The sequence below is a fragment of the Carya illinoinensis genome, chromosome 4, assembly GCF_018687715.1.
Source record: "Carya illinoinensis cultivar Pawnee chromosome 4, C.illinoinensisPawnee_v1, whole genome shotgun sequence".
Classification (NCBI taxonomy): domain Eukaryota; kingdom Viridiplantae; phylum Streptophyta; class Magnoliopsida; order Fagales; family Juglandaceae; genus Carya; species Carya illinoinensis.
Genome location: NC_056755.1, coordinates 43,277,943 through 43,300,888, shown reverse-complemented (window position 1 = coordinate 43,300,888; position 22,946 = coordinate 43,277,943). Strand labels below are relative to the sequence as shown.

General features: G+C 38.5%; 1 protein-coding gene across 4 annotated transcripts; it reads right to left on the bottom strand.

The window, feature by feature from the left end:
* Positions 1 to 711: 711 nt before the first annotated feature.
* On the bottom strand, positions 712 to 22,686 carry LOC122306053 (casein kinase 1-like protein 6). Of its 4 annotated transcripts, XM_043118397.1 has the most exons (15): positions 21,856 to 22,681; positions 21,716 to 21,756; positions 20,674 to 21,010; positions 7,973 to 8,042; positions 7,581 to 7,729; positions 7,405 to 7,500; positions 4,718 to 4,788; positions 4,107 to 4,168; positions 3,929 to 3,992; positions 3,740 to 3,824; positions 3,086 to 3,212; positions 2,854 to 2,927; positions 2,676 to 2,739; positions 1,924 to 2,054; positions 712 to 1,240 (listed from the first exon to the last, which is right to left on the bottom strand). In XM_043118397.1, exons 3-15 carry the CDS (start codon positions 20,677 to 20,679, stop codon positions 980 to 982), a joined length of 1,260 nt encoding a protein of 419 aa, XP_042974331.1. In that variant the 5' UTR covers positions 20,680 to 21,010; positions 21,716 to 21,756; positions 21,856 to 22,681; the 3' UTR covers positions 712 to 979. The 4 variants fall into 4 exon arrangements, 2 of the variants coding, with proteins under 2 accessions (XP_042974331.1, XP_042974330.1); XM_043118396.1 differs by lacking the exon at positions 20,674 to 21,010 and having other exon boundaries at positions 21,856 to 22,680; XR_006241435.1 differs by lacking the exon at positions 20,674 to 21,010 and having other exon boundaries at positions 1,098 to 1,240; positions 2,676 to 2,731; positions 21,856 to 22,686.
* Between the last annotated feature and the right edge of the window lie 260 nt (positions 22,687 to 22,946).

Here is a 22,946-nt window from a genome sequence, read left to right as displayed (position 1 = left end):
TATAATGTATAAAAAATATGTAAAAATAATTATATGTAACAGAACTTTTTTACAAAAGATTTGTGTAAAACATGTCTATTTAAACTTTATAATAGCATCACTCCAATAATATATAATCAAAAAAAAAAAGTACAGTAATACGACAATTTTTATAACACTTGATCAAGAAAAGAGAGAAATTATGACTCATATGAAGCATTTATCTTCATAATTGGACTAAAATTTGTTCTGAAATCCAATTTCTGTTTTGATGACTCAAATATTATTAATAATTAATTGCCTGAATGTAGTATGTTCTATTTTGTTTTTTTAAAGGAACAGTATGTTCTATTGGTTTAAATGAAAGAAATGTGTTGGAAGATGGGCATAATCATGAAAACCTAAGCTTAAACTTGGATTAAATTGTTAGACCAAAAGATTTGGAATTTTCAACCGTTTGATTAATGACAAGAAGCAAGAGGGTACCTCATGAAATTAATGCAAAAAGGTATTGACATGATTTTACATAATACATCAAATTGTATGATATAGTTATTTTTATTATAAAATAAATTTAAAATATTCTATTAAACCACATCAGTCTGTATATTTATTTTGTATAATCTCTTTACATATATAACAATCCTCTTTCTATTTTCTATTTTTGAGTCCAATAGTGTTTTCATATCAGCAAATAATGTTTGATCTCGAAGTGAAGTACAAGTACTTGTATAAACAAAGAGAGCTTAGCTACCCACGTCTCGATTTTTTCTAGCACATAAACTTTCAAGTCATGGGATGTCTCTAATATACGTTACATATGCCGGAAAATCTGTGGTGGATGAAAAGGGGAAGTATAAGTTGAGGAATTTTGACATGAGAGAAGTGATATGAACGTGTGATGAGGTTATTTCCCATGTATTTTCATAATTTTCCCAAATCTGAGATGTATACATTCATTTGAAGCAGAACAAATATCCATACTAACAAAATACTCAGATTATTTCCTGATTGAGAGGAGCTCAAAGCTCCGAAGAGGATCATTGCGGTTGCCTCTAGCAGCAACAGTGCGAGTATAAGATGGTTTTGACTCATAACCATGTTGAATTCTCTGAGTGGTAGATGGCCGGCCACCGCGAGGGACACTGCGCCCTGCACGACCTTCACTGTGTTCACCAGAAGAACTTGGCTTGTCGCTTGAGAGGACAGCTTTTCTTGAAGAACTGCCATATCGAGACAGTCCTTTGTCCGAATCAAGGTGCTGAAAAAAAAGTAACATCAACTTTTATCAAATTAAGAAAAAATGCAGAGCAAAATAATAATAATATTAAACTTGAAAATTCTTTTTGACCATGCAAATGCAACATGTATTTTACCCGATTAAACCCCAGACTCGTGCAATGTGTCCCCATCACACAGATCAGAATCATCAGATAAATTATTGGCTTTTCACCAATAGACGTGACGCATAGAAATTATTTGCACCCAAAGGTTCAAACCTTAGACCTAGACAGAGCATATCACCGTGACCAAGGCCCTTTTTTTTTTTTTTTTTTATATAAGAAGAGACGGGTGTCACCTGTCCATAAGTGATCCAGAACAAGGCCTTCACCACTTAAGTCATCTCCTAGGGTTAATAACTCAACTCTAGTTAGGATCAGATAAAATGAAAGTAAATACAAAGAACAAACTATCAATGGCATTGACACAACTGAATGAATGAATCAAAGATTAATTTTGAAAGAGCAACGACATTAAGATTATGTGCCAAGGTACATGCGTTGAGATCACATTAAGAGGGGATTTTCGACCAAGAAAATAAGTGAATGTCCAAAAGAAAGCAAATTAAACTAAAAAAAAGATAAAAAAAAAAAAAAAAAAAAAAAAAAAAAAAAAAAAAAAGGAATATAAATCCAAAAATTGAGGTTAAAACAAAGAATTTACCACATCCTTGGGTGAAGCATAATTATCATAAGTCCTGTGTCTGGAACGATCACGTGGACTAGTGCCTGAGACATTTCTTCTGGAAAATGCTTCAACTGTGCCAGAGAATCTCTCTCGGGTCTCTTTCCCAACTGAACAAAATACACACACATATGGATTACACATTGATGGATATGTGAGAAATTAAGCAAAAAGTGCCCTATCAACCACCATAACCATTAATAATAGTTGCAAACTTGGCACAAGAGAGAGAAATATAGGGTTAAAGAAGGTCCCCGAAGAAGCTGTCCCCAGAGAAAGAAAGAGCAGATTTTCAAACTAAGTTTGCAATAGAAAAAATTACTAAATCAAGCTTAATAATTAAAAGTAACTGGCCATCCCTGAAACCATAACTTCAGACCCAGCCCTTATAATGGAAAACCCATGTAGAGAATTGTTTTTATAAGAGTTAAGTATTTATAAAATCAGTAGTTTTTTTTTTTTTGATGGGGGAATCACCTCACGGCAAAGCCCTTAGGACTCACCCACAAAACCAAAAACCAGGGAAGACCAGCACAGCAACCCACCGCCTTGGCCTCCCACTTAAATTGCAGTTTAATCCCAAGAGGAATCAAACTTGTGACAGGCTCAAGCCCACAAGTTCCCCCTTACCACTTGGGCTAGCCACGGGTGGGTTAAAATCAGTAGTTAGAACGTCCATAGTTCAGACTGGGCACCTAGTTTTCAAATCTAATTTTGTTAAGAGAGCAGACCTGAGATCCTCTCCGGTCTTTCTGCAGATGTTCCTGCATTCAAACCTGCTTTCCCACTATGTTGCTAAAACAGAGACAAGCACAGGAGTAAGCATGTTGCTAAAACAGAGACAAGCACAGGAGTAAGTAATGCTATTGTGGGGAGAGAGACGCCAATCTAGAATTTACAACTACAGACCCGTCCTTTAGAGCTGGCACCAATCTGAGGGTACTTTAATATAGTCCAGTCAAATACATAGTCAAATTGACAACCTGCACCAGCAACAATGTCAAGATTCATAAACAATTATAACATCTACTCAAATAAAATGCAAAGACATCTAACTGAACTACAGACAGCACAAAGTAGTCTGAAACTTGATCATGATATATATGAACAAATTTGCTGACTGCCAGTCATAAACATGTACCTTCTCGAATAAATAAGTCTCGGAAGAGCCTCTTTAAATATGAATAATCCGGCTTGTCCTCAAACCGCAAAGACCGGCAGTAGTGAAAGTAGGATACAAACTCAGATGGATATGATCTGCAAAGCACCTGTAAAACAATGTGCAACCAAGTTATCAGCATAGCAATAGGATCATAGCAATAAAAAACAAAGAAAAAAAGCAATGCCAACCACTAAATTTTGGACAGTCAAAATTTTGGCCAAACACAATGTTAGGCCAAAAGAATGGTAGACTGGGATCTCACAAAAGACTTTCCTAGACCCTCTACAGGACCATATGCAGGCAGTTTGCCAAAAGCTATATGTAAATGTGTACAAAACACTATTCACACAACCATTCACATATGATACCTATGTATTTATGTATGTGAACCCATCTGAATATACAAGTGTACGGAGGGCTCATCTGTCAAGCCTGGTTCCGCCCCATTGGTCTCTATGGAACACCACATCTGGCCCAATGATGGGGCCAGCCAATAGCCACCACCAGGTCAAGCATCACACTTCGTACCTACCTGGCATGCTAAATGAAATTTATTCTTTAAAGGGCCTCGGGCTAGATATAAATAAAGATGAAGTGCTTCGTTCTAAGGCTAAAGATGGCAAGTTCTGGTACCTCTATAGGGGTTGACATCTTCTTTTCACTGATCTTATCGTATTTTTGCTTTTTTGTGCCAGCTCTTAATCCCTGCCATGGAAGGCTGATGCAAAACAGTTGTATTAATGAGTTTTTAAAGAAATAATTTAATGACAGGTAGGAAAGGGAACACTCAAAATGAAGAAGTGCAGCTAGCATATATTCAACCTTCCTCTTAGAAAATACATAAGCACATAGCCAAGAGACTCCAGATCATCCCTTCTGCTTTGTTCTACCAGTAAGACAGAGAGCAATTAGAATGAAAGTAATGGTGATTAGTCCAAACCTAGATATCAATTCTCCCGTGATTAATCCGACACGAAAAAAGGCAAATATCATCACTCACCAATTCCAAGGTGAGTATGAACGCTTGCATAGCGAGCTGTGCCTGTGAGGTTCTTGTTTTCCCTAAAACAAATATAGAAAGAAAAGGCAGGTGCTTGGAAACTTAAAAGTCAAAAAATAGGTAACAAATAGGTAACAAATAGGAAGGCCAACAAAGAAAGAAAGAATGAATGGTAGAAATGCGAATCTGAAGAGGACCATCCAGCATACACAATGATGATTCAAAGATAAGAGTCAAATCAACCAAATATAAAATGTGCCATCAAGGCATTTACTTGCATACATCCCATGCGCCATGTCTTGCGCTTATGTCACTTCTTCCAATACTTTTTTTGATAATTACTTCTCTTTCAAAACTAATTTATGCTTTAAATTTTAAAAGAAAGCTCTCATTATTGGTAAGAGTATTTAGGTTCTTAAAATGCCGAATAGAATTCCACCACTTTTTTCATCGAAGCAGACAAATCATTAGGTCTGGCCTCCCTTGTTGAGGCAAGAAGTGTAACTTTTAACTAGTTTGATGACATGTGAGTACTTCCTTATCTAGTCTGATCACGATGAGTACTTACATATCTTTAATCATACATTTCATGTAAATGCAGCAATATTTACCTGTATGGTATGTGCTTATGAGTCTGAAGATCTCTATACTTCTTTGCAAGGCCGTAATCAATAGCATAAACCTGTGATGAGAATATCCAGCAAGAGATAACAACAATTAGAAAGTAGAACCAGGACCAGGATGTTTCTGAATGTAGTACTGACACCTCAATTGCAAATGGCATGTAACACCAGACGAGATTCTTATAAGTTTAAGCGCTCCAACAATCTAATATGAAAGGTCTGTTCTAAGTATGGAGATCGGCAAGCGTGATGAGTAAACGCTGGATAACTAATAAAGAATTGGATGTTGCAACAGCCCCAAATAAGTGAGGAGGAACCAGACATAGTAACCATTAAATCTTCTATATTCCTTTAAAAGATCTACTTTTCTTCAAATGAACGATTATTTCTTTTGAATAAACACTTACAATTCAAATCTTCACCAGAAATCAGTCACTATCTGTCTTATTATACTACATAACCCAGCCAATGGTCATGGTTACCATGACGCGAATAGTTGGCACTATGTAAAGCATCATTAGCAGACAGAATCTTACAAGAATACTAATGCATACATCATCAAAGTTTCATTGTGATACCCCATATGATAAAGATAAGGGCAGGTGGTGTATGGGATCTTACATTGCTTGAGAATGAAAAGTTCTTGCTCTTTATAACATTCCAATGAGGCTGCAATTGTATCATTGATTAGTCATTTTGATTAGTGATTTTGGAATATAAGTCATGTAGTTTGGACCTTTCATTAGGACGTTACAAATGGTATCAAAGTCTATCTCAACCAGAAATGTGGGACTTGAGCTGTGTCGTCTACAATGGACTGGCCCAACAATGACATCGAAAATTTATGGGAGGTAGATTGTGATACCTCATATAATAAAGATAAGAGTAGGTGATGTATGAAATCTCACATTACTTGGAAAGGAGAAGTTCTTGCACTTTATAATGTTCCAATGGGGCTCCAATTATATTATTGACTAGTCCTTTTGGAGTATAGGTCATGTGATTTGGGTCTTTCATTGGGACATTTCATTTATCTTACACGTTTACCATTTGCACATGTGAATATTTACATGTGTAACTCTATTTAAAATGAATTCTAGGTGTTGCTCTTGTATATGACCCATGTACTTGGGCTTTTGCCTATTCCTACGATTAATAAAATCTTATTTACAGAGAAAAAAATTATATTTAAATGAACTAGAAGGTTACAATTTACAGAAGTTCTGCACTGCCTTCTCTAAACCATGTGGTAATGGCTCTAGAGACTGAAAGAATCAGAAAGCCCTAAAATACATTAATCATTCTTTTTTCTTCAAACTCCATTTTTAAGGACAGGAAACTTTTGGTCCAGAAAATAGTTGGTCCAATCGTATCCTGCATTGAAATAATAATAATAATAATAATAATAATAATAATTTTTCAAAAAAAAAAAAAAAGAAAGAACACAGATGGGGCTGTCACTCCATGCAAAAAGTATAAGTACATGCCATGGCTTGTAGCCATATGGGAAACAGTGGCTAGTTGTTCGTACTCGAGCAACATCAAGACCTACTTCTTGGTAAATACAGTCTGATATTCATCACACTTCAGCTCAACTGATCTTTAACCCTGATTCTTTATTTATTTTTAATAAGTAGCCTTAAATATGTTGCTTGATAAACAATGCTGAAGATTTATCATTAGATTTCCTTAAAATGCATGAAATAATTAAACAACAATTAGAGGCCATTCAAGTTGGATTTCCTGGCAATATATCTCCCCAAGCACTTTGGGTAAGATCCTCACAACTGATAATTTGAGGAAAAGGAGGGTTATCGTAGCAGATTGGTGTTGTATGTGTAAGGGAAGGGACGAGTCAGTAGATCATCTTTTGCTGCATTGTGAGATTGCACGGGCTTTGTGGGATGAGGTGCTTAGTAGAGTAGAGTTGGGATGGGCCATGCCGGGGACCATGGTGGCAGTCTTGGCTTGCTGGCCCAACATAGGAGGTCTGTCCCAGATATCAGTGGTCTGGAGGATGATCCCACTATGCATCATGTGGTGTTTATGGCAAGAGCGGAACACGAGGACATTTGAAGACAATGAGTGATTGCTAGAGGAGTTGTTGGCTTTATTTTTTAGTATTTGTAATTGGGCCATAGCTATTGATTTCAATGGAATGGTCCTTCATGATTTCCTTGTCTCTCTTGCGCCCACTTAAAGGGCTGTTTCTTGTATATACTAGGCTAGGCCTATTCTTTGAGTAATAAAGTTTTGTTTACCTATCAAAAAAAATATATATATCTCCCCAAGCATTCAACTATTAGATTAGGGCACGTACCCTGATTGGTTTGAATCCAATTTTTGAGATGGCAGAGATCTTTAGCCGATCATGGCCATAGGATAAAGAGCAATCAAGCTTTGTTTATGAATATATAAATGATAAATTACATTAGAGAGGATAAATTATCAGGCAACGTACATACAAGGTAAATACAGAAGCAAAAGACAAAAAAAACTATCAAGAGCATCTAAAAGTAATGGAATAAGACCCAGCCCTTAAACCATCCATTAACTCTTACAGCACAAACTTTCTCAACAAAAAGATTCCAACCATACATAGAATGACTAAAATGCTAACATTCTGATCTGATGAACATTAAATTGTACCATAACTTGCACAAATGAGAACATACCTGATTTGCTTTACGCCCTAGGCCCATCAAGAAGTTGTCCGGTTTTATATCACGGTGAAGAAAACCTCTTGAATGCATGTATTCAACTCTGCTAATCTGAAATTTGCTTAGTTTATAAGTATTATATTCGCCATTCAGGACACATTCGTTGATAAAGAATAGTCAAATGCACTTACTAATTGATCTGCAAGCATCAAAACTGTTTTCAACGTAAATTTCCTATTGCAATAGTTAAACAAATCTTCCAAACTTGGTCCAAGAAGGTCGATAACCATGATATTATAGTCATCCTTGACTCCAAACCACTTGAGGTGGGGGATTCCAGCTGCATCACGATAATAATTATAAAAAAAAAAGACTTGTCATTAAGAAAACATCATCCATTTCAAAAATTGTCCTGCAAATAATTTATGACAGGATATTCAAGGCAAAAGCACTGCCTGAACCTTAATTAGGGTTACAGACTACCATAGCCATAGGAATTTTTTCCTATAACTACTGTCGCTATACGATATCAGCAAGTAAAATAATTCTGTGGGGCACACCCAGTGACAACCAGGGGACTTACTTCCTCCTTGAAGAAGCATATACAATTTTGATTCATAGTAAAGCTGAGGATGTCTGGTCTTCACAGGCTCCTGAAATTTGGAGTAGTCAATCAGAACAGAGAGGACAACTATGATAGAGAAGGCTATCCTGTAAATTTATGCCAAACAAACCAAAATAAAATGCACCCTTAAGGGGGGGGTTCTTTTGTAAATATATGAAATAAAAGGGAAAAAAGGGCCACAGCTTTGAGTCCTGCATTTTATACAGATATAGGATTCCGCTTAATCTTTTGATTGCTAACTCACACAAGCTCATTCATGGGTTCATGTTCTATCATGCCCCTCCCCCTTACCTCACCATAACTCAAAAATGATTTTTTTTTTTTTTTTTTTTCCCCTTCTGCTGTGTTGTGTATTTGCCATATGAACGAAAGAATGACTTTTCTAGTGGTAACTAAACATATTTAGTTTCCTTTTGATAACTAATGAAGTTTTATTCAAAACACAAAGGAGCGCAGCACAAATACAAAAGTAGAATATAACAGAAACACCCAAACTGAAAAGCTCTATTGTATGCTATCATCTAAACATATAGATAATTGAACATAATGGCACTTAACTTTTGAACCATCCGCTTACAACCTTTAAGGGTCCAAACATTTCGTTCCCTCCAATACACCACATCAAATACAAAGAGACCATCATCCAAACCTGTAAATTGCTATGGCTATAATGGGTACTTCACTAATAAGCCATCAATTCCACCACCCACTGAAACATGACCCACTCAAAATCCCAAATGTACAAAATATTGGCGCGCATTGATCCCTAACCACCTTGCAGTGGATAAATAAAACCACTTACACCCAACTAATTGATGTTCCATCTTCTCAATAAGGTCAACCAAATGGATTTTTGCCTTGAAATGAGACCCAGGTACTTCATAGGCAGAGAAGACGTTCTACCTCAAAGGATACATGTCAATCCTCCAATATCATCCACTACTCCAATGAGACTCAATCTGATTTGGAAAAATTAAGTTTCAGCCCTAAAATGGCTTCAAAGCATAAGAACAAGTAACACAAAGTGGTAGACAAAAACAAAGTGATCTCAATACGCCCGCCTAAATGTGCCTGGGAACTCTTTGCGAAGTATAAACAGCACAGAGCATTCCTTCCGCCAGTCTCTATAGGAGTGGGGGAGCATGGTGAGCCATCGCCACCGCCCACTAGGTAGGCCTTTTGGCCTGGAAAGCTTTAGTGGGAACTGATAGCATTGGCGAGTGACTTTAGCCGGTAAAGGAGATGATCTAAATGGGCCTCGCTAAAGATAAGGGTGTAAAAAGGAGATAAGACAGTACTAAATTTTCATATTCATGGATCCCATTGATAAACCCAACAAAAGTCGTGTTCATAGCGCTATAGCAGCTGGCAACATTTTACTCAGAGTTTCCATGACCACTACAAAGAGTGGAGAGGTTAAAGGATATCCCTGTCTCAACCACTGAAACTGTTATAAAAGCCTTGGGGGGGGGGGGGGGGGGGGGGGGGTGACATTTATCAAAGAAGCACATTGTTGGCATACAATGTGACACCCATAGGACAAAATATTCCTTGCCGAGGGCCTATACAATCCCAGGATTAGTTGGGACACTGTTCTCAGGCACCTGGTGCCAATAAAAAAAAAAAAAAAATTAATGGGACAAAATCCTTAATCTCCATATCCCCCTTTTTAAGGAACGATTGCAATAAATTTCAGATTAAGGCTTCTTTCAAAATTTCCCCAAAAATAGAACTCATGGAAAACATTCATTAAGTCTACCATGATTATCCCTCAACAAGATTCTAAAAAGAAGAAGCAATCTGGACTAGGTGCCTCTCACCATTTGGAACTTTTAGAGCCTTGCTTTCTGCAAACTCTCTTCCCATCACCTGGCCTCTCTCACTCCAATAGCATCAAATGTACGTGCAACCAATTTAGGGTGCCATCTAAACATTCAAACTACAAATGGTTGTTAAATTGAACAATATGCTATCATACTTTTGGTAAAGTCTGAGGACATAGAACTATAGTTAGGTACCTCTCATGTATGCATCATGTGTACTTAGGCTATGCCTTATTTTCTTACGAATAAAACTCCTTGATTACATATCAAAAAAGTCTGAGGGCACATAATCATAGATAGCTAGGGATTCAATGGAGTCATCCCTCTAGTTTGAATTAGCTAACTAGTGGAATTCACATCTCTCTCCCTCAACTAGAGTACCCTCTATTTCTTATTGTTGGCTTGCCTCTTCTATAAGGGTTTGTCCGCTTCAAATACTCTCAGTCTCCCTTAAGCCACACCAGCACAAAGGTAAAAGATATGATAAGAACCTAAGGAGCTTCTGTAACAGCCCGCTAGAAATTCAATTAAGGAATTTCTATTGACTTTAGGAACCTCGTGAAAACTCTGTAAGTTTACACGAATCGACTAATCGCATAAATTTTAGCCTGTCAATATAGTTAGTGTTATCATTCACTATGGTGCTAGAAATGCGATTTTAATTATTTGAGATAGTTAAAAGTGTCAGAATACATTATAGTCTACACCACTAGGCTTAATTAAATATTTAGAATTTTTCAGTACTAAGTTTATTACGTTTATTTTTGGAGTGAATAATAACCTCGGTAAATGTACTGAGCGCAGTGTTTTCAAAATCATAGTGTGAAATGTCCAAATTAGGATAGCGATATTTTATTTGGACACTTGGCAAGATCTTAACCACACATAATGAATAGTATTAGATACTTGGCACAAAGAGAAACCATTAGATGGAATTGTGAAAGAAATCAAGTTGTGAGATCATGACACCTAAGCAAAATACACATTTGGAAAATATCTTAAGAATAGAGATTTAAAATACACATAGAAAGATTTTAGCCACCTTACTCTTCCAAGTCTACTCCACATTTGGAAAATATATTGAGCTGATTTTTATAGATATTTTTTTTTTTTGATAAATAAAAATTATATTAATCAAAAGAATGGCAAAAACGCCTGTGTTACAACTCTAATGCCCCACCTAAGTAGGTGCATTAGAGGCTAGAAAGTCCCGAAGGGCCATACCATTAAAATCAACAGCTATGGCCCAGCTACAAAGAGTTCTAAAAAATAAAAGTTTAAGCTCCTCTATAGATCTTTCTTGGTCTTCAAACGTCCTTTCATTGCGCTCCCGCCACAAACTCCACACAATGCAAATCGGAATCATTCTCCACATAGCTTTAATCGGCCGCCTTCCTCTTATGCTTGGCCAGCTAGCCAATGCTGCCTCAACCGTTCTTGGCATCACCCATGTCAATGCCGAGCGAGCAAACACCTCGTTCCATAAAGTCCTTGCTACCCCACAATGTAACAAAAGGTGATCGACTGACTCTCCTCCACTTTTGCACATACAACACCAGTCTGCAATGATAATCCTTCTTTTCCTTAGATTATCAGTGGTAAGAATCTTACCCAACACTGCTGTCCAGACGAAGAAAGAGGCTTTTGGAGGTGCATTGTGACGCCATATCTTCCTCCACGGGAAAAGAGAAGTAGGCTCTGGGGTAAGAACCTTATAGAAAGATTTAACCGAGAAAATACCTTTTCTTGTTGGCTTCCACCACATGACATCCTCTTGCTGGCTGTCTAGATTTATAGAGTATATATAGCTGTAAAAATCTGCAATGCTACTCATCTCCCAATCCTGTAGCGCCCTACCGAAGTGAATATTCCAAACAATCCGTCCCTCCATCACCTCCATAGCATCCGCCACTGAAATATTCTTTGCACTCGCCAGTTGGAAGAGAGATGGGTACGCATCTTTTAAGGCCCGACAATCACACCACACATCGCTCCAGAATTTAATCCTGGATCCTGTACCCACCTGAAACTTAACAAAACGGTTAAAAACCTCCCATCCTCTTCTAATGTTCTTCCACAAACCAACTCCATAAGCCCCCCTTACTTCTCTCGTGCTCCACTCTCCCCATAAGCCGCCATACTTTTTTTCTATAACCATTTTCCATAGCGCATCTGGTTCTCTGGGATATCTCCATAACCATTTGCCTAATAGTGCCCGGTTAAACACCCTTAGGTTTCTAACACCCAAACCTCCCCCCTGGATAGACTTACATACCTGTTTCCACTTGACCAAGTGAAACTTGAACTCATCTCCCAATCCTCCCCACAGGAAATCTCGTTGAAGCTTCTCAATACGGACTGCTACACTTGCTGGAATTGGAAAAAGAGATAAGAAATATGTGGGTAGATTAGAAAGTGTGCTTTTTATCAAGGTGATCCTACCGCCTTTAGACAAGTACATTCTTTTCCACCCTGCCAGTCGCCGCTCAATTTTCTCAAACACCATATCCCATATAGAAGTAGCCCTTGAACCACTCCCCAAAGGCAGTCCCAGATAGGTCATAGGAAGAGAAGCAACCTTACAACCCAGCGTTCGTGCCAATAGGCGGGTGTTTGGAACCGACCCAATTGGCACCAATTCTGATTTATCCAGATTCACCTTCAGCCCAGAGACAGCCTCAAAACAGAACAGTACAGCCTTTAGCGCTTGAACCTGCCTATGCTCAGCTTCACACATGATCAATGTATCATCTGCAAATAATAAGTGGGAAATATCAATGATGCCCCTGCTTGGGGTACCAATCGGGAAACCTGCAATAACACCATTCACAACCAGTGCCGATATCATCCTGCTTAGCGCCTCCATGACCATGACAAACAGCAAAGGAGACAATGGATCCCCTTGTCTCAAACCACGTGAACTCTGGAAAAATCCCACTGAGGTTCCGTTCAATAGTACCGAAAATTTTGCCGAAGAAATACACCAACGAATCCAGGCCCTCCATCTCTCCCCAAAACCACACCTCCTTAATAAGTGTAAAAGGAACTCCCAGTTAACATGATCATACGCCTTTTCCATGTCAAGTTTACACATGATTCCTGCTTTCCTGGCGTTTAGTCGACTGTCGAGGCATTCATTGGCAATTAACACTGCATCTAAGATCTGTCTTCCTTTAACAAAAGCATTTTGGGGTTGAGTAACAATCTTACCCATCACCTCACTTAGTCTATTCGCAAGTACCTTGGATATTATCTTATACACCCCACTCACTAGACTGATAGGCCTAAAATCCTTAATCTCCGTCGCTCCCACCTTCTTAGGTATCAAAGCTAAGAAAGTGGCGTTAAGGCTTTTTTCAAATCTTCCCACCCTAAAGAACTCCTGGAAGACTTTCATTAGATCTTCCTTAATAACACCCCAACAGTCTTGGAAGAAACCCATAGAGAAACCATCCGGTCCTGGTGCCTTGTCCTTAGCCATTTTCCTCACAACTTCATAGATCTCTCTCTCTTCAAAATCCCTTTCTAAATGTGATGCGTCACTCAAACCAATGGTATTAAAATCCAGCCCATTCAGAGGAGGCCGCCATCCCGCCTGTTCCTTTAGCAAGTTCTCATAATAACCCGCAATATGATTGTGAATTTCCTGTTCATCTCTGCACTCCATTCCATCCACCTTCAACATTTCAATGTTGTTATTTCTCCTGTGTGAGTTTGCTATTCTGTGGAAAAAGCCCGTGCACCGATCCCCTTCCCTCAACCATACAGCTCTTGATTTTTGACGCCACGACACCTCCTCTAATAGGATTAACCTTTCAATTTCTACACCCAGCTCAACCTTTCTGTCTTTTTCTGCCTGTGTGAGGTGTTGTACCTCTTGGAGTCTCTCAAGCGCCTGAAGTTCCGCCAGCTTTGCTTTTTTGGATTCCCCTACATTGCCAAACGATTCCAAGTTCCAAGTTTGGAGATCCTTTTTAAGAGCTTTCAATTTCGCCGCAAAAATGTAACTCGGGGTTCCTTGAAACTGATAGGAGGACCACCATTGTTTAACCCTATCCACAAAACCTTCTGATTTTAGCCACATATTCTCAAATTTAAACGGCCGACGACCCTTCCGAATACCTCCACAGTCTAACATAATTGGCCAATGGTCCGAGCCAATACGGGCTAGCCTCTTCTGCCAAACCTCCGGAAAGTGACTTTCCCATTCCGGTGAAATGAGAAAACGATCCAGTCGGGACCAGGACTGATTATTCGACCAAGTAGCGATACCCCCAGCTATAGGCAGATCTACCAAATTCAAATCAAAAATGCACTCTGAGAAAGCCTCCATTGCTGGTCGTAATCTTCTGCTTCCCGATGCTTCACTTGGGAATCTCACGACATTGAAATCCCCCCCTATGCACCAGGGGAGATCCCACACACTGTGAATCCCGGCAAGTTCATCCCATAGCAAGTTTCTTTCAGAATCTGAGTTGGCACCATAAACACCTGCAAAAGCCCAACGATAGTTATCGGCTATACTCAGAAACGAGCATGCCACCGTATAATTACCAACAAATTCCTCCACCCTTTCTACCACACGTCTGTCCCACAAAACCACAATTCCCCCTGAAGCTCCATTAGAGGCCAAATAAGCCCAATCTACATGTACACCACTCCATAAACTTCGCACTATTTCTCTATCCATACCTTTCAATTTAGTTTCTTGCAAACACACAATATCCGCTTTCCATTCCTTAATCATATTTCTAATCCGCAGGCGCTTATCCCCCTCATTAAGCCCACGAACGTTCCATGACACAATTTTTGGTTTCATGGAGAAACATTCTGCCCCTTCCCTTTTAACCTACCCCTACTAGCACTACCCTCCATGTTCATCGACCAAGTCAATCTTTGGAGTTCCCTATGCTTTTTTGATTTTCCTTTATCCTTTTGTTTGTGCCCTGCTTCGATGGCTGTAAACAACGCCATAAACTGCTCCTCATACCCATCACACTCAAGCCCCACTATTTTTTGAATTTCTTTCACTTTATGATAAACCCAATCTGTTACAATCGGTTGGGAAGGGAGGCAGAAATTTAAAGGGGTAGGTTCCTCCAATCTACTCAGCAGAATTTCGTGACTGACTCCATCCAGATCAATATCATCCAAACCCACTTGTTTTTCTTCATTAGGAAGCACAAAATCACCCTCCACCGAATACCTACACTCATCGGGCCCATCTCCTTCCTCTGCCTCAAATTCCGAATCACTGCCTGGTTGGATTATGGGCTCCAAACCATCTTCCCCATTGATTCTAGAGGATATCGGCGTTTTCTGGCCATTACATAGAGAGAAAAAGTTCCCTTCACTCATCGGCGTTGAATGGGGTTGGACCGGGGTTGGGCTGGGTACATCTGTAGTCGCCGTGACCTTGCCGGAGTGTCCCCCTGTTCCCGTCGGCAGCTTCTGTGGACTCGCCGGCGACATCTGACTCGACTGCGTGCACAGAACACGCGATGGTGTCTCGGTGAAGATCGACGGGTCAGCGGGTCGGGGTAACCGATTCGAAAAGCTCGGGTCAGGGCCAGCAGGACTTAAAATTGGGATGGGCTGGGATGGCCCAGGCCCAGGCCCACATCCATTTAAAAACTTCGACGGCCCTGATTCCTCTAAAACAGCCACATGGGCCGTGCCAGGCCCAGGCCCAGGTCCATGTCCATCTCCATTTAAATCAGAACCCCACGTCCCCGCTCCCTGACTCTCTTCTCCTAACATCAATTCCTTCCCTTTTATTTCCTTTTTCATCCCGACATAGGCACGTAAATCTTCCAGCTCCCTCTGCATTTTCCTCACCTGTCCCTGCAACTCTAACAGTCTCCTACTACTCACCCACGTCTCCTGTCCCACCTTAGGCCTGCCGAAAACTGACCTCTGTACTGTTTTAGAGGCTCGAGACACACCCCCTTGCTGGACCGCCTCTGTTTTCTGCACGCCGTTTACTTGCTTTGCCGCCGTGAGAGCCTCTGCGTAAGTGACAGTATGGGGTTTCCATGCTCTTCTGTACAACTGATTCCCATCTCCTTTTACCGCCGGCACCTTTTTGTGTGTCATCTCCTCAACCATCTCCTTGAGGCTTTTCCATCCCCATCCACCATACCCTTCTGGAAAACAGAGTAGAGATGTTCTTCCCTCACGCCCATACTCTGCCATCGACAGATATCTCCCACGGTGGTTTGCACAGCGTTGAGCAATAAAACTCCTATAACCTTCTCGGACCACCGAATACATCTCCTTTCTTCCTCCCCTCAAACATTCCTCCAGCACACGTACCAGCCATAGTATTGTATTACGGCAGACCACCACCTCGTATTTTTCTTTCCAACCCCTTTCCGTTACCCGAAAGTTTACTCCCTCGCTTGCGATAGTGATTCTCTTAGATTCTACCACTAACTCCCTAATCTGAGACATATCTCCGACACAAGGGCTTCCTAATCATCAAGTAGCACTCAGAATAGGAGCCATGAAACTCATAACATGGCCCAAACTCCTTGCTGCTATTGTTTCTCAATTCTTTTCTTGTTAGTATTGTCTGGCTTGCAAAAAAAAAATATTATTGGATAGAATATTTTGAGATAATATTTTATAGATATTTTGGGTAGGAGAAAACCACACTCAACTCTCAACTCCAGCCTTATCATCTCCCTTATCTCTTCCATAAGCATCTCCAGCCATCACCCACGAACTTATCTTCATTTACACGTTTCTTTAAAAGAATATCAAACATTCTCTCTCGGACAGCTTTTAGGAGTTCTTTTGCATGCCCATTTCGAAGCTGTTGTAAGTGTTTTATCATAAAGTCTCCTTCATATAAGTTGTTCCTTTTTTAGTCTAGTTTACATGGATATCTTATTTGCCCCATTTGAAGATCATTTGGTCAGTCAAATATTGTGTAAACTATAGAAAGGTCATTCTGGGAGATAAACTGGAGAATATGTTATAGTTTGGAGTTTTTGACCAAGCTAATGGATAGATATTGGTCCGAAATTTTTATGGAGTATTGTTAACATGTATATATGACTATTGGTTGAGGATTTTTGCATGATTGAAGGTTTTGATGAAATATTTGCTTAGATTTAGAAACTTAGAAACTGGAAGAAGAAAAACAGTTTCTATTTTGAGAAAGTTTAACTCTTTGGTGGTCTAAACCTATTCTAATGACTTTGATAATTTTATTGGAGGATCCTAAGCATCTTATATACATGTTATATTATTATTTTGAAGATATTTGATGTTAGCTTCAAAGATATGAAATTTTATACAAAGAGATATTCAGATAAGCCAAAGTGTGGATGTTCTTGGCTAAATTTATATTTTGGTTAATTTTTAACCATGTGATCTTGAATTAGAAGCTTATATATGTTTTAGGACATCTTTTTAAACCATGTGATGGTTTGGTTTGAAGATCACATATTTATAAGTCATAGATCAAAAGGTTGATCAAAACAAGTTAGAAACAAAAATCAATAGAAATAGCATATGAGAATTTCGGCCCTATGGAGTTTTAATAGTTGTGATTAGTTTTAAATTTTTCTAAATTGATATTTGAGTTGAGGATAAAATTTACATGAGGCATGTAAATTTTGGTAACTTTTGGAGTAAGTATGCAAAATCCTTAAGTTATGGGTAAAACAGTCATTTTCCTACATGTAGAAAGTAAAATGGAAATTTTACTCTTTAAGTTAGTATTTTTCCATATTTCAAATTATTAGTGATTTAGTACTAACTTTTAGAATCACTAATTACAGTTCCTCGTGATCGCGCTTGAGGTTTTATAAGAAACGCGGAGATCGAGGTAAGTTAGCTTTTAACTTACTAGCAGTCTACTGTGTATGTGTGTTAAGTAAAAGAACTATAGTGTATGTATGTGTGTTATCATATATGTCATGTCACGCCAAGTTATCACGTAATTGTTTATTATACAGAATTTATTCTGTCATCAATTTTTATCTGTTACATAATATATTCTGTTATGTATTACTGTACATTACAAGTACGTCATGCTAAGTATGCCATCTATTACATGTATGTCAAGTCATGTAATATTCACTGTTGCAAGTATGTCATGTTAAATATGTTGTCTATTATATGTTATGCCATGTTACGAAATGTTTCTATCTCAAGTTGGTCATGTATTTCAAGTTATGTTCAAGTCACGTTTCATCTTGAGTACATTATGTTTGTGTAGAATACATGGGGCCACAACAACTGTGGAGTATGTATTTTACTACAATTGTGATGCGTAGAATACATGGGGCCGCAACAACTGTGGAGTATGTATTTACACGTAGAATACATGGGGCCACAACAACTGTGGAGTATGTATTTTTCATGTTAAGTCAAGTTTGTGTAGAATACATGGGGCCACAACAACTGTGGAGTATGTATTTACACGTAGAATACATGGGGCCACAACAACTGTGGAGTATGTATTTTTCATGTTAAGTCAAGTTTGTGTAGAATACATGGGGCCACAACAACTGTGGAGTATGTATTTTTAATGTTAAGTCAAGTTTGTGTAGAATACATGGGGCCACAACAACTGTGGAGTATGTATTTTTCATGTTAATTCAAGTTTCAGAGCAAGTTCATGCTAAGTCAAGTTTCAGATCAAGTTCATGTCAAGTCAAGTTCAGTTCATGATTCAATTTAAGCTATGTCAATTATGTTATGTTGTACGCTAAGTTATGCTTTAATTACTTATGAATTTGATTATACATTTATGCTTTTACTGTCATACATGTATCATTAGTCTGTATGGAAGTTTTTTGTTAACTTACTGAGATTTGTAATCAAATCTCACTTTGGTAGTCCCAACTACCATTCCCCCCGAATGGTAGATCTTGTTACAGGACCTGAAGGAGAATCAGGAGCTGATCAACTAGACACAGTTGACTAAGTGACGGTGCGACATAAATGTTGATATAGTAATTAACGTAAATTACTACTTGTACGATTGAGTTGCATCTCTACTACTTTTTGGATCATAACCATTTTGGACTAGTGTTGTGATCTTAGTTGTTCAATGGATTTTTATGTATGAAGTATGTTTTAAGCATTTGGGATATTTTCAATTTGGTGCATAGTATTGCTAAAGAAAAAAATTTATCCGCTGCGAATATTACATATTGTTAGATGCATGTTAGGAATATTGCATCTTATATGTCATGAATGGGGGCAGGTAACCTTGTGTTGCATGTCTCGACGCTTCAAATGTCCGTCCGATCCCAAACGGAATTTGGGGGCGTCACAGCTTCCACTAAAAATCATTAGGAAATCAGGCCTCCCAATCAAGTGAAACAAGAAATCTATCACTTTAGACAATGTCAGCAATTCTTGATTGTTAGAGAACATGTAATTGCCACCTACTAGGCGGATATCCATAAGTAGGGTTGAAAACCAATGTCTTTGGCGTGGTTTCTGGGCAAAACCGACGCCGTGCAAGGAGGAGCCACCAACCGTAATCAGTTGATGGGGAGGAGGAAAACCGGCCATCTTGACTATAGCGGTTCTCGGCCGGTTTTCGGTTCTCCTAGAGGCAATCTAAGCCACAGAGAGAGAGAGAGAGAGAGAGAGAGAGAGAGAGAGAGAGAGAGAGAGAGAGAGATGCTGCAACTGAAGCAGGGAAGAAGAAACTGAAGGTAGAAGACGATCCCATATCGCAACGACGCTATTTGGTTTAAAATCAAACGACGTCACTTATTCATTTTTTTTTTCATACGTCTTTCATGAAACGACGTCGTTTCAGCTATGTATTGTATAATATATAAAGAAAACGATGCCGTTCCACTTAAACTTAAGTGAAACAGCATCATTTTGGAGTAAGCATATTAAAAAAAGGGGTTTATAACATCGGCTGGTTCAGCTGTCCAGTCCAACTTCAAATCGAGACCGAACAGCTGAACTTCAGTTTTCTCCATTTTCCACTGCATGCCAACCGGTTCTCCACTAGTTCCAGCCAGTTCCTGACGCGGATGGTCGGTTCACGTTGGTGGCGACCAGTTTCATTGGTTCCTGTACAGCCCTATCCATAAGACCTTGAAGAAGAATGAACCTAGAGAATTCTGTCATAAACTGCACACTACAGCCCTTCTCAAAAACTTCAATTTAGATTCTCGGAAGCACAATATAAGCCTTCTGCTCCTTAAGTAGACTCCTAGTCCTTGTTCTTTCATCCATCTCATTCAACCCTCTTACATTCCAAGAAAAAAAATCTTGAGTTCATTTAAAGCAACTGAGGCCATTTCTTTTTTCTTACTCCTAATCTGAGTTACCTCCCTTGAGGTCGTAATTTATAGAACTGGTTAATTGATTTAGTTCTCGATTACTTTTATCAAATGATTTAGAGGAATAGATGAGAATCCAATCCAGAGCCTGCTGTTTTCAGAATGCTTCAATGGCAGTAAGAAGAGCCATCAGCTCATCCTCAAACCCATCACAAATAACCCCACAAATTTATGGAAATTCTTAAGAGTAGGTTTGGATAGTGAGATGAGAATTTTTTGGTTTTAAATGAAAATTTAAAATATTATCTTTTAATATTATTATTGTTTCGAGATCTGAAAAAGTTGAATTGTTTATCATATTTTATATGAGAATTTAAAAAAGTCGTAATGATGAGATAAGAATTTTGTATCTCATCCCACTTCCCAAACCTGCCCTTAACCTTCTACAACACCCAATTAGAAGAAACTAGATTGGGAGAAGCAGCAGGTCTGATTTATAGCAACTGAAAAATACATGTCTCATTCCCAACAAAAAGAATCAACTCTGAAAAAAAAAGACTAAAATTACCTCCATAATTGATTTGCCCCACTTCCTGCCAAAACAGACTCCGGGTTGTTATATGGTCTCTCCTTCAATCACTGCAGTCTTGTCCCAACTCCTCCTCCCCAAGAAAGGCCCCTTACAACCCCTTCATACTACCCATACAGTCTAAGTTCCAAGTTGAAGGCGCCGAGAACTCCATTCCTAAAATATCCCCCTTGCATGCAATGGAGATGTTGAAATTCCAGCTTCAACAGTTCTGTTCACATTTTCTGAGCACAGCTCAAGGCTGCCAACAGGCATAAAGCCTGGGTGTCTTTAGCTAATACTTGGTTCCTAACACAATTTTCTGCGACCTCAGATCCTAAAATGACAAGTGGTACAGAGATCAGACCCAGAACAAAGTCTTCCCAGAGCTGTTCAGAATCTTTTGCTGAAGGGAGGTGTTTGTTGCAAATCTTCTTCAGAGATAAAATGACATTCTATAGTGGAGTATCAGACTAGTGCAGGATTTGGCAAGGGAATCCGTCTCTTTGCTACTTAACCTCCTTTATTCTATCAGGTTGAGAGGAAGTTGTAAGGATATAATGGAGTGGATCCATTACATAAGAAGACGTTTGACAAATTGGGGAGGTAAACTGAGAAGTAAATAAAATGTAGAGGGACGGAGGATGGCTCCTTTGTGCTTAATGTGGAGTATTTGGAATGAACTTAATGCTCGCAAATATAAGATTGCGAGAGACCGCAGATAGAGCTAAAAAATTGAATGCTTAAATCTTTATATGATTGGAAAACTGCCCACAACAATAATCGCATTTCTTCTTTTGTAGGATTTTGGAACTCTAGTTCGCCTCCTTTTTCCTTAATTAGGTGCTCTAATTTGTATAGGTTGCGTCCTAGGGATGTTTGATAAATTTTGGACTAGTTACCCACTAAAAATCATGCCCAAGGAGAGAGAGGAATAAATACCTTATATGATTATATCTGTTATTGCTAAAACTAAATAAACAAATAAGCACAACTAAGTATCATGAACAAATACTCCTATATAAGAACACGTATCACATACCAGCTTAACAGCCACCTCCTCCCCAGTTTGTACATTAACACCTATCACCACAACAAACCAGGAAGTCACAATGTTAAAAGGAGAATGAAAAAAGGAAAAGGAAAAGAAGGAATGATAGCAAAGAATCGAATGGGCAATACCTAAATATAGCTCCCCAAATGATCCACTCCCAATCTTTCTCCCCAGCTTAAACTTCCCAGCAATCACGTGATCCATTATCAAATTCCCTCCAATACACGCCCGCCCAGAAGTTCAAGATTGCTAACTCCAATCAGATTTGTGCCCAACTGAGCATTTATTTGCGAAATAATCCTATACCCACAAAACAATGACCCCTAAATCTCAACAGATTTACCCAATTCACAATCTCCCAGATTAAAAATAAATATAAAATAATCCTTCCTTCGCAAAAAGAAATACCCAAAAATTATCACAATCTAAGCATTAAATCAGCCCCAAAGTGAAACATAATAAAACCCCCAGAAGACAGAATTTGAAAAATAGACAAAAAAAAAAAAAAAAGAATGCTAAATTATTGATAATCCCAAACAATGAGGATGAGATTTTTATTTCGAAACCATAAGTCCACCTTCTCCAACTACATAAGATACCGAACCCCGTAATATCAATAAATAAATAAATAACCCTAATATAAAGAAAAATCGACTAACTACATTGACCAGAAAACCATTGAAAATGGGGAATGAATTCGGGAATTCAACGAAAACAGGAAGCTTTCGGGACTGAAAATAGTAATTCAATAGGCGAATCCGGGAGGAGGACAAAAAGTCCCCCGCTCGTCTCCGTAACTTTGGTGGAGATCGAGGAAAGTGATGCGGTAAAGAGAGAGCGATGGAGACAAAGCAGGCAGAGAGACTTTATAGTATTTTGTTGTTTTTATCTTCGTTTTCGGTGCTTTTCAAAACACTTGTTAAGTTGTTTTCAGTTTCTGTTTTATGTTTCTCGTTAACGAATACGAGGGGCATAGCGTCACCTTCTCGCTTCGTTTGAGCTGTCTATGGAAAATAGTATCATAAATATTAAAAGTTATTAATTAAAAATTAATATTAGGTCAAAATTATTAAGTATTATTATATTGAATCATTATCTTTTGATATATAATTAATTTATAAAAAATATTATCTTTTGATATAGAATTAACTTGGAATAAAATTAATAAATATTTTTTACTTATCCACTAATCGTTTAATTTCATGTAGATATATAAAAG

Excerpts from the sequence above, each read along its gene's own strand:
- LOC122306053 (XM_043118396.1), bottom strand. The coding sequence starts at position 21,931 with ATGGATCACGTGATTGCTGGGAAGTTTAAGCTGGGGAGAAAGATTGGG. Across the intron at positions 7,730-7,972 it reads TATGCTTCTTCAAGGAGGAA|CTGGAATCCCCCACCTCAAG; the intron begins GTAAGTCCCCTG and ends ATCGTGATGCAG. Across the intron at positions 7,501-7,580 it reads TGATGCTTGCAGATCAATTA|ATTAGCAGAGTTGAATACAT; the intron begins GTAAGTGCATTT and ends AGCAAATTTCAG.